This window comes from Vigna radiata, unplaced genomic scaffold (assembly GCF_000741045.1).
Source record: "Vigna radiata var. radiata cultivar VC1973A unplaced genomic scaffold, Vradiata_ver6 scaffold_122, whole genome shotgun sequence".
NCBI lineage: Eukaryota > Viridiplantae > Streptophyta > Magnoliopsida > Fabales > Fabaceae > Vigna > Vigna radiata.
The window spans coordinates 1132416-1146241 of NW_014543108.1; the positions used below are offsets into that span (position 1 = coordinate 1132416).

The 13826-nt window shown below is 32.4% G+C and overlaps 2 protein-coding genes across 2 annotated transcripts in view; one reads left to right on the plus strand and one right to left on the minus strand.

Annotated features, from left to right (window-relative positions):
* LOC106752987 overlaps positions 1-13826 on the plus strand; it is a gene marked incomplete at its 3' end in the record, with an annotated part of 35604 nt that continues 21778 nt past the window's right edge. The window contains exons 1-8 of the mRNA XM_014634767.2: positions 1-193; positions 283-383; positions 1310-1389; positions 6854-9928; positions 10097-10330; positions 10443-11153; positions 11376-12188; positions 12577-13275. Coding sequence (XP_014490253.1) covers positions 6920-9928; positions 10097-10330; positions 10443-11153; positions 11376-12188; positions 12577-13275 — 5466 coding nt within the window. The remainder of the gene's footprint in view (positions 194-282; positions 384-1309; positions 1390-6853; positions 9929-10096; positions 10331-10442; positions 11154-11375; positions 12189-12576; positions 13276-13826) is intronic.
* LOC106752986 lies at positions 1898-4387 on the minus strand. Its single transcript, XM_014634766.1, has 5 exons — positions 4363-4387; positions 4060-4273; positions 3351-3537; positions 3075-3225; positions 1898-2163 (listed from the first exon to the last, which is right to left on the minus strand). The coding sequence occupies exons 1-5, from the start codon at positions 4385-4387 to the stop codon at positions 1898-1900; spliced, it is 843 nt and encodes a 280-aa protein (XP_014490252.1).

Here is a 13826-nt window from a genome sequence, read left to right on the forward strand (position 1 = left end):
GTAAAGCTAGCCCTAAATTCATTCTCATTTCTCAGTAACAATACTCACACTCTCATCAAGTGATAAAATCTGGTTCACATTGTTGAATGTATGAGTTATAGAAAGAAGTCTAATCCTAAAGCTACCAACACCATCTCTGTCTCATCTTCTCCAAGAACTCATTTTCTTAGATCAGCTCAGTGCAACACAATCTGTAAGTTTTCTTCTATTCTCAACACACCTTTGAGTTACCTTTCCTTTCTTTTTCGTTATTTAACTTGTTCAACTTTTCTTAATTACAAGCCTTTCAGAATTATTTCATCAAACTCCACAACATCTTCTTCTCCAAAGAACCATGTAAAAGACTGAGATGCATTAAGTCAGAACTGTCAAATTCATACAAGGTAAAACATTATCATATAAACCTCTCTCTCTCTCTATATATATATATATATATATAAAGTCATGTGTCTACAGCTTCAGTGACTCACTTGCAGTACAGCTTTTTCTTCCATATTTCTACTTTTTTATTTTTAATTATTTATGTTCATTATGTTTTGCTTGGTTATTATTATAGCTAATATTAATATTATTTTTGTGAGCATCATTCTTGTTTAAAAATAAATATGTGGAAGAGTAGGAACAAAAATAAATTTTGTTTAAAATTGTTATATTTCTGTGCTCTTTGTATTTGGTTGTGATGCATCCTTTGATACTCTAAAATATAAATATGTCGTTTGAAATCATAAATAAATTATTTAAATTTCATATGCAGAAAAATACATTAGGATAAAAAGAAAATTTAAACAGACAACAATTAATAAAAAAAAAGCAAGTAGAAAAAAAGAATTCACCAATTCACACGACATCTTAACTTTAGACAGCCACCAACCCTTCGGTATAAGCCACCATTACTTCAATTATTATTTTATTTGCGCTAAGAGATATATTGGCCAAACACGCTCACAATTTATCAACACTTATTCAGTGTTTTTATTTTTATTTTTATAAAGTATTAGAATTTTTTGAAATTTTCTTTCCCGATAATGGGTGTTGCTCTATTTTCCACCTCAAGTTCCTATACTTTCTCATTAATTTTTTTTATTCCAAAAATATCTTCCATCTCTCCGTACTGTAATTCTAGGATTTTGTTTTTGATGTAAAATATAAATCGTAGGAGTTATACGATGAATTGGGTGTTGGAGAATGTGTTACTAGATCCCCAATTTTGGAGGGTGCTTTGCTGTTTCGATTATTGCAAGGTTTTTTTATCATAAAGTGGAGGTGGTGGTATTTAAAGACTTTGGTTTTAATATGTGACTTTTAACAGCTTGAAGCGCGTGCCTTGCTTCATTGAGAGAGCAGAAGAGCTGAAAGGAAAGGGTGTGGATGAAATCATCTGTATCAGTGGTAAGTATAAAGGATAAACACATCACTCTTTTTGCTACTTTAATGTGCAATTCAATGTCAATGTTAGCATAAAAATATGAAATGGGTTGCTGATTGGTTAATTTGAATCGGAATGGTTAATTGCTCAATCAATTGTTGTGGTATGTGTTGAACTGCATTTAAAAATTCTTCCCAATTCTTAGTGTTGCATGATTTAATCTAAACTTCCAATAAGTTACTTGTCTAGAAAGTTGAAATTCACCAACATTTTTGCACTTCTTGAGCCCAGAAGACTCAGGTTTCTTTGTAAAAATGGATTCCTAAATCCAACCACTGATTTTTTACTTGTTCTTATCATCTTTAAAACTGGAAAAGCTTGCATGGAATGATTTTGAATTTGAAATTGTTTAATCCACATGGACTTGATGAGTAATGAGTTAAATCGTGCACATGATGCAAGTAACGAAATTGTTTGTGAAGTGGCCTGAGCCGTAGATACAAAGCCCCAACTCCCTTAGGACCATAAACCTTATGCCCACTCAACAACATCAATGGGAATCTTCCCCAACGCCTGAGCCGCATCAGTGTGAAACGACACATTAAACTCCTTGCAAATTCTCCCAATTTCCTCCACCGGCTGAACTACTCCAATTTCATTGTTCACCACCATCACCCAAACAAGCCCCGTCTCGGGCCTAATCGCAGCCGTCAAATTCAACCGGAAGATCGATAGGTGACCTTGAAATCTTCCTGCTGGACGCACTTGTGCTCCGTCCGCGTGGTTATCATGTGCCGCTTCTTGAGAAATGCAGGACGCCCTTGACAGAGATGTTGTTGGACTCGGTCGCACCAGAGGTGAAGATTATCTCCTTAGGGGACTGGCTGAATTAAAGTTCCTCCAATTTTTTAATTAAAAAATTACAAATTACACACTAGCTAGATTATGCTTATAACATTAAGAAAAATACAACATACTATTTGTTTCAATTTTTTTAAATTAATTCAATTCAGAAAATTAATAAATAGAAGACTTATATCAGAACAACAAACAAATGAGAATAAGGACCCAAAAGCAATAAACCAACACACTCTTTCTTCTCCTAAAATCTGATTCACATCTTCAATTCTGTGTTACAAAGGAACCTATTCTTCAAAAACTGATTTTCTTAGATCACTTCAGTGCAACACAATCTGTAAGCCTCTAGTTGCTTCAACGAGACTGATTCTTCCATTTATTTTAACAGATTTTTTACATTTTACACTTGTGCGAGGTGCTAAATAGTCATGATACTTACAATATTACGAAATAAAAATAAAATATTAATGGTCTTACAAATAAAATATACTTAATCTATCATAAAATAATATTCTATCTATATAAACAGAAAATCATAACTATCTATCCTTATTTTATCTCTTTCAAATAAAACTAAATATTACTATACCAAAAATTAAGAAAATAAAATTTAAACAAAATTATTAATAAAACCATAAAATTTAAGTTTATCACAACAAACTCCCCATAAACTTAAATTCTTCCTTCATTTCTTTCCGTGTGCATCATCTCACTCCCGGTTTGCTTCTTTCAATCAAATTTTACTTCTTATTTTTCCTTATGGCCTTCCTATCTTTTATCTTGGTTGACCTCTTTAATGCTTTGATAGACTTTGTTATGCCCGACTTCTCAATAACCTTAACCAACTCACCTCTTGCCTCAGGCGATTTCTCAACCATCTCGACCGACATCTTCATAGGGTTCTTCTCAACATCTTCATCTTCCTCTTCGTCTGCTTCAAGAACACTAGATGTTTTCTCTTCTTTTTCATGAGTCGCCTTCTTCAACACCTCAAGCTCAACCTTCTATATTTATTCATAATTTCATTAGCTTCATCTAGAAGCCTCCCTATTCGTTGAATCTCTTAATCTTTTCCTTTGAGTTCTTTCTCCAGGTTTTCCTTCTCCACAATTGTTGCATCCTTTACCGAGTTCACTTCATCCATTGTTGGGATCGGGCTCTCCATGTCCACTGTATCCAAGCTCTTTGCCATCAACAGGATTCCACACTTTTCTTCACCATCTACAGTAACGAGATTTGTCTCCCCCTTTGTCTCGGTCTTGCAATACTTTGCAATATGACCAACCTTGCCACAATTGTAACACTTGCTTGACCTACACTCATTTGCATAGTGACCATACTTGCCACACTTAAAACACTCCACTCTTGACCAATCTCATCGGCCTTTTCCTTGTCCTCGGTCACACTAATTTTGCTGATTGGTTTGCTCCTCACTATCATTCTTAAAATTTCCTCGGCCACGTCCACCTCGTCATCGACTTCCTTAGTAATCCAAGATTTATTCGAGTCAAACTGTACCTGTAGTGCTTGATAGTTGGGTTCCCTATTTTTCTTCCTCAATTTGTGGGCTTTTAATGACCCAGCTAACTCCTCTACAGTGAGAGTTGAAAAATCTTTTGTCTCTTCAATAGTGACCACAATACTTTCAAAATCATCCGTCAAATTTCTCAAAATCTTTCCCGCAACCCGCAACCCGGTTAGGAGGAACCTCTTCTGCGTTCATTCTGAGTTGGTTGGCCATCTTTTGCACTCAAGTTATAAACTCGACAACTCCCTCATTTTCATCCATCTCCATATGTTTAAACTCTCTTTTGAGAGCTTGTACTCGAACCTACTTCACTCGGGTATCTCCTTTGGGTGCCACCTTCAAAATTTCCCATGCTTCTTTTCCTGACTTTGCATGAGCTATTTTTTCGAATCCATATTCATCTACTGCATTATAGAGAAAGTACAAAGCTGATCTGTCTTTCACTCGTGTCTTTTTCAATGCAACAATTAGGTTCACTGTCTGATGCTCATCATCCGCTGGTTCATTGTACCCGTCCTTCACTATGTTCCATACATCTTAGAATCTAAGAAGAACCTTCATCTGCAAAGACCAATTGTCGTAATTGTATTTTTTGACAATTGCGACATACTCATCCCATTGACTACCTTTGCCATCTCTCTCACAAAAAATAAAATCTAACACTCACTTTTTCTCTCACGGTGTTGGATTCTCTCATATCTCTCTCAGTACTTAGAGCATAAAGCTCTTTTTCTCTTACAATATTTGACTACTTAGATCATATAGCTCTGATACCACTGATGGGAAAATCTCACCATACACAATCAAATATTTTGCTAAAATTGAGTCTACTATTCATTGATAATTGATGGGCTTTAAATAGCCGTGATATTTACAATATTACGGAAATAAAAATAAAATTTGAAAATAAAATATCAACTGTCTTAAAAATAAAATCTGCTTAATCTATCATAAAATAATATTCTACATAGATAAACTGAAAATCATAACTACCTATCCCTATTTTATCTCTATTAAATCAAACTAAATATTACTAGACCCAAAACTAATAAAATAAGATTTAAACAAAATTATTAATAAAACTCTAAAATTTAAGTTTATTCCAACATTAACAAAAGTAACAATTATTACACATTCTTTACCAACATAAAATATGGCTTTTATAGCAAAGACGTGAAGATTCAATTTTTTCACAAAGAGGTCTCCCATCATGTCTTCTTGTAATTAATAATTTGTTCCATTTAAAGTAACTATATTTGTTTTTGTCAACATCATTTCAAACGAGTAAATATAGGTTCAAAATAGACTCACTAACCACTATGATGAGAGAAACAACACACCAAATAAAAATACTAAAGTATGTCACAAAAATGATTTTTCTAAACTGGTAAGAATTTATGAGGAACAATAATAAAAGTAGCAACAATAATCATAAAAGAACACAAATATTTGTAATGTAAGAAAGTTTTTCAAGGTGAGAAGTAAAAACCCATGGACATAAACCAATTAATAATGTTTCAGTGAGATCAAATATGGATATAACATAGTAAAAGAACACAAACAAGTGATTACAATCGACCAAATATTCCAAAGCAATAATGTTCTGAAATATGAATGACAAAGAAAGAGAAACGTAGAAAGAAACAATCGTGAGAGACTAATCTTCCTAACCACAAACTTCCAATTGACGATCTCAACAGTCAAACTAATGAACTATATGTCACAAATGTGCTACAAAAATTTCAATGTGATCTAATGATGAATGAAGCAATAATCACAATTTTACTAAGACGATCAAGTGAATTTTCCTACAAATATTATGCATCTCTTTTTCTTACAAAAATACAACTTTTTCATACTATCTTGACTTAAAAGACCCCTCTCTTCTTAGATTAAGCAAGAGAAAACGAGTTTAACTAAATTGGACTTTCCATACCCACTTAGAATCCGACCTAACAAAAAAACCAAATTTGAAAGTAATGGATATATGGATAAACAAATGATAAAGAACTAATTGAGTTTTAAAATTTAAATAAAAATTATATATTTTTATATCAAATTTGTATTGAATCTTGTATTTATTTATATCTTTTTAGTTAAAAGTATTGTGTTAAAAGTTTTATTACTTATATAACTTATTAAAGAAACCTAATTAACTAAGATAAAAATAGACCAAAAATTAGAAATAGAATAAAAGATCAGAATGTATCTCTTAATATACTAATATTTACGCTCAAAGTTTACTTACTTTGTAATTTTATAACAAAAATTTAAATATAAAGACTATGAACCCCTAATTAAGCTTAAAATAAATTATGTCTATGTTATAAGTTGACGTCAAGAACCCGTACATACTAGTTTTTATTTTTTAAATAAAAGCCACAAAAGAAATCAAAACACAGCTAAAAAATCTTAATTGCCAATAACAGAGACTATCAGGAATGACAATAAGTTGGACTGAACATGCATCCTATCTGCAAAGAAAAATTCAATTAGTTTCTTGTCTCCTTATCAACCGGATATCCTTTAAAAAAATGTGTTATAAATTTTTAAAATAAAATAAAAATAAAAATATAATATAAATTAAATAAAATATAAAAAAATTTAATTTTAATCAAATTTTGCTTAATAAAATATAAACTAAATTTTAATTTTAATTAAATTTAACCTAATAAAATATAAATAAATTTTAATTATAATTTTTTGTAGATAATATATTTAGATATGGATAATATGATATCCGCATTGGAATAATTTATAAATAGATATTAAAATATCCGTGAATTATCCTTAACTCTAAATTATTCATCATGAATTTTATTTACAAATAGTACAAAACACAATATTTTTGACATTATTTCTAGATACCACTCCATGGAGTATACAAGTGACATTGGAAATAATAGACGCGACGCCACCTATAAATGTGACTTTAAATATAACTTATTCATTTTTCATTCACGACTTATGATGCCCTTTTAATGTTGTGTTTATTTATAAATTATTTTAATATTTATAAACATCTATGTTCTCTTTGTTTGAACCTTTTATCTATATCTTTTTCTTATTAAAATCTGAAATTTTGCATTTGTATTATTTAGGGAAAAAAGGACTAATCGTAGTAATAAGCAAACAATTAAGACGAAAACGTCCATTATCAAGGGACCATGGATCCAATTGTCTCTACAGCTACTCAAAGTGCACTTAATATTACAGTAAGTGTGGTCAAACGACAAGTGGGTTACTTCTTTAATTACAAAGACAAATATAAAGAGTTGGAATCTTACATTGAGAAGTTGGAACATAATAAGGAGAGACTACAACATCAAGTTGATAGTGCACTAAGGAGTGCAGAAGAAATTGAAAATGACGTTCAACGTTGCTTAACACTCATGGATGATAAGATAAAAGAATATAAAAGTTATATCAATGATGATTGTCATGCAAAGACAATTTGCTCAATTGGTTTCTTGCCAAATAATTTCCGACTGAGGCATCAACTGGGTAGAAAAGCTACAAAGATGGTGGAGGAAATCATAGAAGATGAGCTTTGGAAAACTTCTTTTGACAATGTTTCGTACCAAGAATTTCCATCCATTGATGCTACTTTTTCAAACAATGGTTATGAAAGCTTTGCATCAAGAACTAAAACTATGGAGATGATCATGAAAGCCCTGCAAGACTCTACAGTTGGTATGATTGGAGTTTATGGACCTGGTGGTGTGGGTAAGACCACTTTAGTCAAAGAAATTGCTAACAAAGCTCGAGAAAAGAAGTTGTTCAAGATAGTCATCATAGCAAATATTACTGGAAATCCTAACTTCAAAAAAATTCAAGAGCAAATTGCTGGTATGCTAGGAATGAAATTGGAAGAGGAAAGTGAGATTGCAAGAGTAGATCGCATTCGAAAGAGGTTAAAGAATGAAAAGGAGAACACCCTTATTATCCTTGATGATCTTTGGGGTGGATTGGACTTTAATAAACTTGGGATTCCGTGTAATGATGATGCAAGCCAACAAGAAGTCATTGAATCTGATTTTGGTTCCAACAATGACATATCTGATTTTGGTTTTAATAAGACAGAAATAAAAGAGTTGTCAAAAATTGATTTGGATAAGATGAAAAATGAAAAGTTGTCCAACGATTATAGAGGAGGCAAAATTCTTCTAACATCTAGAAATAAACAAGTATTATGTAATGAAATGGATGTGCAAGAAAGCTCAATTTTTTCGGTAGGAGTCCTTGATGAAAAGGAATCAGAGACTTTGCTTAAGAAAGTTGCTGGTGTGAAAAATTCTGAGTTTGATAGGAATGCTACTGAAATTGCGAAATGGAGTGCTGGGTTTCCAATAGCCTTAGTTTCCATAGGAAGGACACTAAAGAATAAAAGCTTATCCACATGGGAAGATGTCTGTCAACAAATTAAAAGACAAAACTTTACATCAGAATGGGGATTTACTGACTTCTCAATAAAGTTGAGCTATGATCATCTAAAAAATGAGGAGCTTAAGTGTATTTTCTTACACTGTGCAAGAATGGGAAATGATGCTTTGATTATTGACTTGGTGAAATTCTGTGTTGGTTTGAATTTGCTTCCAGGCGTCCACACATTTACAGATGCGAGGAGAAGAGTAAAGGAGATGATAAAAGAGCTAGAAGAATCGAGTTTGTTGGTGAAAGGCTATTCTATTGACCGCTTCAACATGCATGACATTGTGCGAGATGTTGCTCTTTCAATATCATCCAAGGAAAAACATGTGCTTTATATGAAAAATGCAATACTTGATGAGTGGCCTCACGAAAATGACTTTGAAAGGTACACTGCCATTTTTTTACACTCTTGTGACATCAAAGATGAGCTTCCTAAGAGATTACATTGTCCTCGAATTGAAGTCTTACATATTGACAATGACACTGAATCTTTCAAAATACCAGATTACCTTTTTAAATTTATGATTCGACTCAAAGTGTTGGTATTGACCGGTGTTAATCTATCTCGCTTACCTTCATCAATTAAATGCCTAAAAAAACTAAGAATGCTTTGTTTGGAGAGATGCACTCTTGGAAAGAACCTATCCATCATTGGTGAGTTAAATAACTTACGAATTCTTAGTCTTTCAGGATCTAATATTAAAAATTTGCCTCCTCAATTTGGGAAATTGGATAAGCTTCAATTTCTTGACATAAGCAATTGCTTAAAACTAAGACAAATAGCTTCAAATATCATACCTAGGATGGGCATTTTAGAGGAGTTTTATATGAGAGACAACTTGATTATATGGGAGGCTGAAGAGAATATGAAAAGTGAAAATGCTAGTCTCTCTGAGTTGAGGCACTTGAATCAGTTACAAAATCTAGACATACACATCCATAGTTCTTCCCATTTTCCGAAGAATTTGTTTTTTGACAGGTTGAATAGTTACAAGATTGTCATTGGTGAATTCAACTTGTTTAACTTGCTTAAAGTGGGAGAACTCAAAGTCCCTGACAAGTATGAGGAGGTGAAATTTTTGGCATTAAACCTAAAAAAGGGTATTGTTCAAAAGTGGATTAAAATGTTGTTCAAAAGTGTCGAATGTTTGTTGTTGGGAGAACTCAATGATGTTGAAGATATTTTCTATGAATTAAATGTTGAAGGATTTCCAAATTTGAAACATTTATCCATTGTAAACAATTTTGGCATTAAGTATATTATCAATCCAAGGGAGCGGTTTCACTCTTTANTCGCTTTTCCCAAATTAGAGTCCATATGGCTTTACAAATTGGATAATTTGGAAATAATATGTGACAATCAGCTTGTAGAGACCTCTTTCCGCAATTTAAAGGTTATCAAGATTCAAACATGCATTAAATTGATAAACCTTTTCCCGTTTTCTATGGTTAGACTCCTCACTATGCTTGAAACAATTGAAGTGTGTGATTGTGATTCTTTGAAGGAGATAGTTTCAAAAGAAAGTCAGACTCATACTATTAGCGATGATAAGATTAATTTTCCCCATTTACGACTTTTAACATTGAAGTATCTACCAACATTTATTTCTTTATATAATGTTGATAAGATTCCTAGTAGTGCACACTCGTTGCAAGACCAAGTATTCCAACAAAGGAACAAAGATATTGTTGTTGAAGTTGAGCACAGGGTCACCAATTCTTGTCTTCCACTCTTCAATGAAAAGGTGTGTGAGAAACTTATCATAATTACATGTGTAATGTTTAATTTCTATGTTGTTCTTCCCTTAATAGAAATATGAAAAATCTACTTGTCTAAGTTTTGTCATTTCTATTGGGGAAGAAGTCTTTTGAAATGAAGTCTTATTGTTGTGACATTTTATGTGTTCTTACAGGTCTCAACTCCCAAATTAGAATGGTTGGAGTTATCCTCCATCAACATCCATAAGATATGGAGTGACCAATGTAACCATTGTTTTAAAAATTTGCTTACATTGAATGTGACAGATTGTGGTAATATGAAGTATTTACTATCATTCTCTATGGCTGGAAGTTTGGTGAATCTTCAAAGCATTTCTGTAAGTGAATGTGAAATGATGGAGGATATATTTCGTCCAGAAGATGCAGAGGTGTGTGGATTCATTTAATATTGAGTTTGGTTAATGTTATCCTTTGTTGTTTGATATATTAAGTAATTAGGTCTTTCAATTGCTCACCTATAAAGTATTTTTATTGTAACAGTATATTGATGTTTTTCCTAAGTTGAAGAAAATGGAGATTATCTGCATGGGGAAACTCTGTACTATTTGGAAATCTGATATTGGTTTACATTCCTTTTGCAATTTGAACTCTTTGATGATAAGAGAGTGCCGTAAACTTGTTACAATTTTTCCTACTTATATGGGGCAAAGATCGCAAAGCCTTCAAAGCTTGACAGTTACAGATTGCGAATTGGTTGAAAACATATTTGATTTTGCAAATATTCCGCACCCTAGTGATATTATCGAAGCAAATTTGGGTAATATATTTCTAGAAAACCTGCCAAATTTGGTGAACGTATGGAAGGGTGACACCGGTGAAATACTCAAATGTAATAATTTGCAAAGCATAAGAGTTGATGAGAGTCCAAAATTGAAATATCTCTTTCCAGTTTCTATTGCCAATGACCTAGAAAAACTAGAAGTCCTTGAGGTACGGAATTGTTGGGCAATGACAGAGATTATTGGTTTGGACAAGCATTCAAGTGAAACTGCTATTACCTTTAAATTTCCTCATCTAAACATTCTATCATTAAAAGACTTGCATAGCTTGAGGAGTTTCTACTCAGGAATTCATACTTTAGAGTGGCCACCATTAAAGAAATTGGAAATAGTTGACTGCAGCATGCTTGAAGGATTGACTTCAGAAATCACAAATTCAAAAGAGCAACCAATTGTTTTAGCTGCAAAAAAGGTACATAAAGTTCGTTCAGATACAAATCAGAAGTTCTTTTTTGAAGGTTTTTCTTGGAAATATAGAATATGTCCTGTTTTTTATGAAAAGTGTGAATTCCCAACCTTTAACAAGGATGTGAGATTACGTCTTTTATTTCTTAAATTAAAATAATACATTATGATTCAACTAGTATGCTTTAATATACTAACAATAAGTCTTTACATTTATTTATTTACTTAGGCAATATATAACTTGGAATACATGTCGGTGAGCTTGAAGGAAGCAGAGTGGTTGCAGAAATACATTGTTAATATTCACAGAATGCACAGACTAGAAGAAGTTACTTTGTATGGGTTGAAGAATAATAAAATTCTCTTTTGGTTTCTTCATAGACTTCCCAATTTGAAAATTTTAACATTGGAACTTTGTCTCATGAAAAGAATTTGGACTCCTCAAAGTCTTAGATCAGGTGAAAAAATAGGTTGTGCTATGCAACTTAAAGAGTTAGATTTACGTAGCATGTGGTTTCTAGAGGAGATTGGTTTTGAGCATGATGTGCTTCTTCAAAGGGTAGAACGCTTAATCATCAGTGGATGCAAAAAATTGAGAAATCTAGCATCATCCTCGGTATCTTTTAGTTACTTAACATCCATAGAAGTGGTGAACTGTATGATGAAGAATTTAATGACACTCTCAACTGCTAAATCCTTGGTTCAACTCACAACGATGAAAGTAAGTTCATGTCCATTAATTGTGGAAATTGCTGCAGAAAATGAAGAGGAAAACGTACAAGAGGTTGAGTTTAAACAATTAAAATCATTAGAATTGGTGTCTCTACAAAATCTCACATGTTTCTCTAATGTTGAGAAGTGTGACTTAAAATTCCCACTACTAGAAAAATTAGTAGTAAGTGAATGCCCTCAGATGACAAAATTATGTGAAGTCCAAAGTGCTCCAAAGCTACAAAAAGTACATGTTGAAGCAGGAGATAAAGACAAATGGTATTGGGAAGGTGATTTGAATGCCACTCTACAAACACACTTCACAAACCAGGTATGCATTAAAGTATGTTCATCATCACAAATTTTCATTGCATCATATCTCCATAGATAATTTAATGTTAATTTCTTTGAAAATGTTCATAATTAATAATTCAATTATTTTGCGAAACATAAATAATATGAAGCATGGACATTATGTCGTTTTGTACAGATTTAAGTAATTTATTTCCTAGTTTCATAGGTCAAGGTTTATGGATTGTGTAAACGATGACCTTTATCATACTCTTTGAATCATTTGAAACAATTTCCATTTTTGTCATTTTTCCAATCGTGCGGGTCACATATACCAAAATAATTAGTAAAAAGACTTTTTTTTTTTTATAGTTATTCAATCATTGATTGTCATGTACATCTGACATTTAATTTCTTCTCTTTTTAAGGTTTCTTTTGAATATTCGAAGGATATAAATCTTGTTGAATATCCCGAGGGGAAAGTTCGACATGACAAATTTGCCTTTCCGGACAATTTCTTTGGTTGTTTGAAGAAATTGAAATTCGATGAAGCATGTAAAAGAGATACTTTGATTCCCTCTCATGTACTACCTTACTTGAAGAACTTAGAAGAACTGAATGTGGAGAAATGCGAATCAGCACAACTAATATTTGACATAGATGAGAGTGAAATCCAGACGTATGGAATGGTGTTTCGTTTGAAAACGCTTACTTTAAAACACTTGTCAAATTTAAAATGTGTATGGAAGGAAAATATCGAAGGAGTTGTCAGCTTTTCCAATTTGAAAAGAGTGCATGTTGATGGTTGTGGAAGCCTAGTAACATTGTTCCCTTTATCACTTGCCAAACATCTTGGGAAGTTGAATACACTTTATATAAATAACTGTGTGAAAATGGTAGAAATAGTGAGAAGGGAAGATGACATGGAACATAGACCGACAATAATGTTTGAATTCCCTTGTTTGTCATATCTAATTCTTGAAAACATGCGGCTGTTGAGTTGCTTTTACCCTGGAAAGCATCATCTAGAATGTCCCCAGTTAGATTCGTTACATGTGGCATGGTGTCCTAAGCTGAAGCTTTTCAGATCAAGTTTGCTACGAAAACCTTTGTTCTCGATTCAAGAGGTAACAAAACATTTAAATTTAACCTTTTTGTGCTTTCTTGTTAGTATTTTGAGGTTGTGAAAGGAATAATTGATAGGGTAGAGAAAATGTAGAAATAGTGAAATATATAGAAAATGTGAAGGTAGTGGAATGTGGAAGTAGTAGTTGGAAGAAGTGTTGTAGTTGTCTTTAGTTGTGGTAGATATTGTCTTGCATCAAATGATAGAGTACATGTGTATTTATAGACTCATAAATTATTCTAGAACATGCTAGCCACAACTTATTAATGTCCTAGATTTTTACCTATGTAGTTCCTAACTTTTTCTTCCTATCTTAGGTTTTTCTACAATATTCAAGAACTTCTATTACATTTTAACACTTCTATCGTAGGATTTTCTATATTCTTCTAGAATTTGCATTATACTTTAATATTCCTCATTGATGCAAATTCGGTAATTCCAAGCATTGCGCATAGTAGTTCAAATCTTGGTCCTCGTAACACCTTCATAAAAATATCTGCAATTTGATCTTTTGTTGGACAATACTCGAGTCAAATTTGTTTAGTTGTCTTT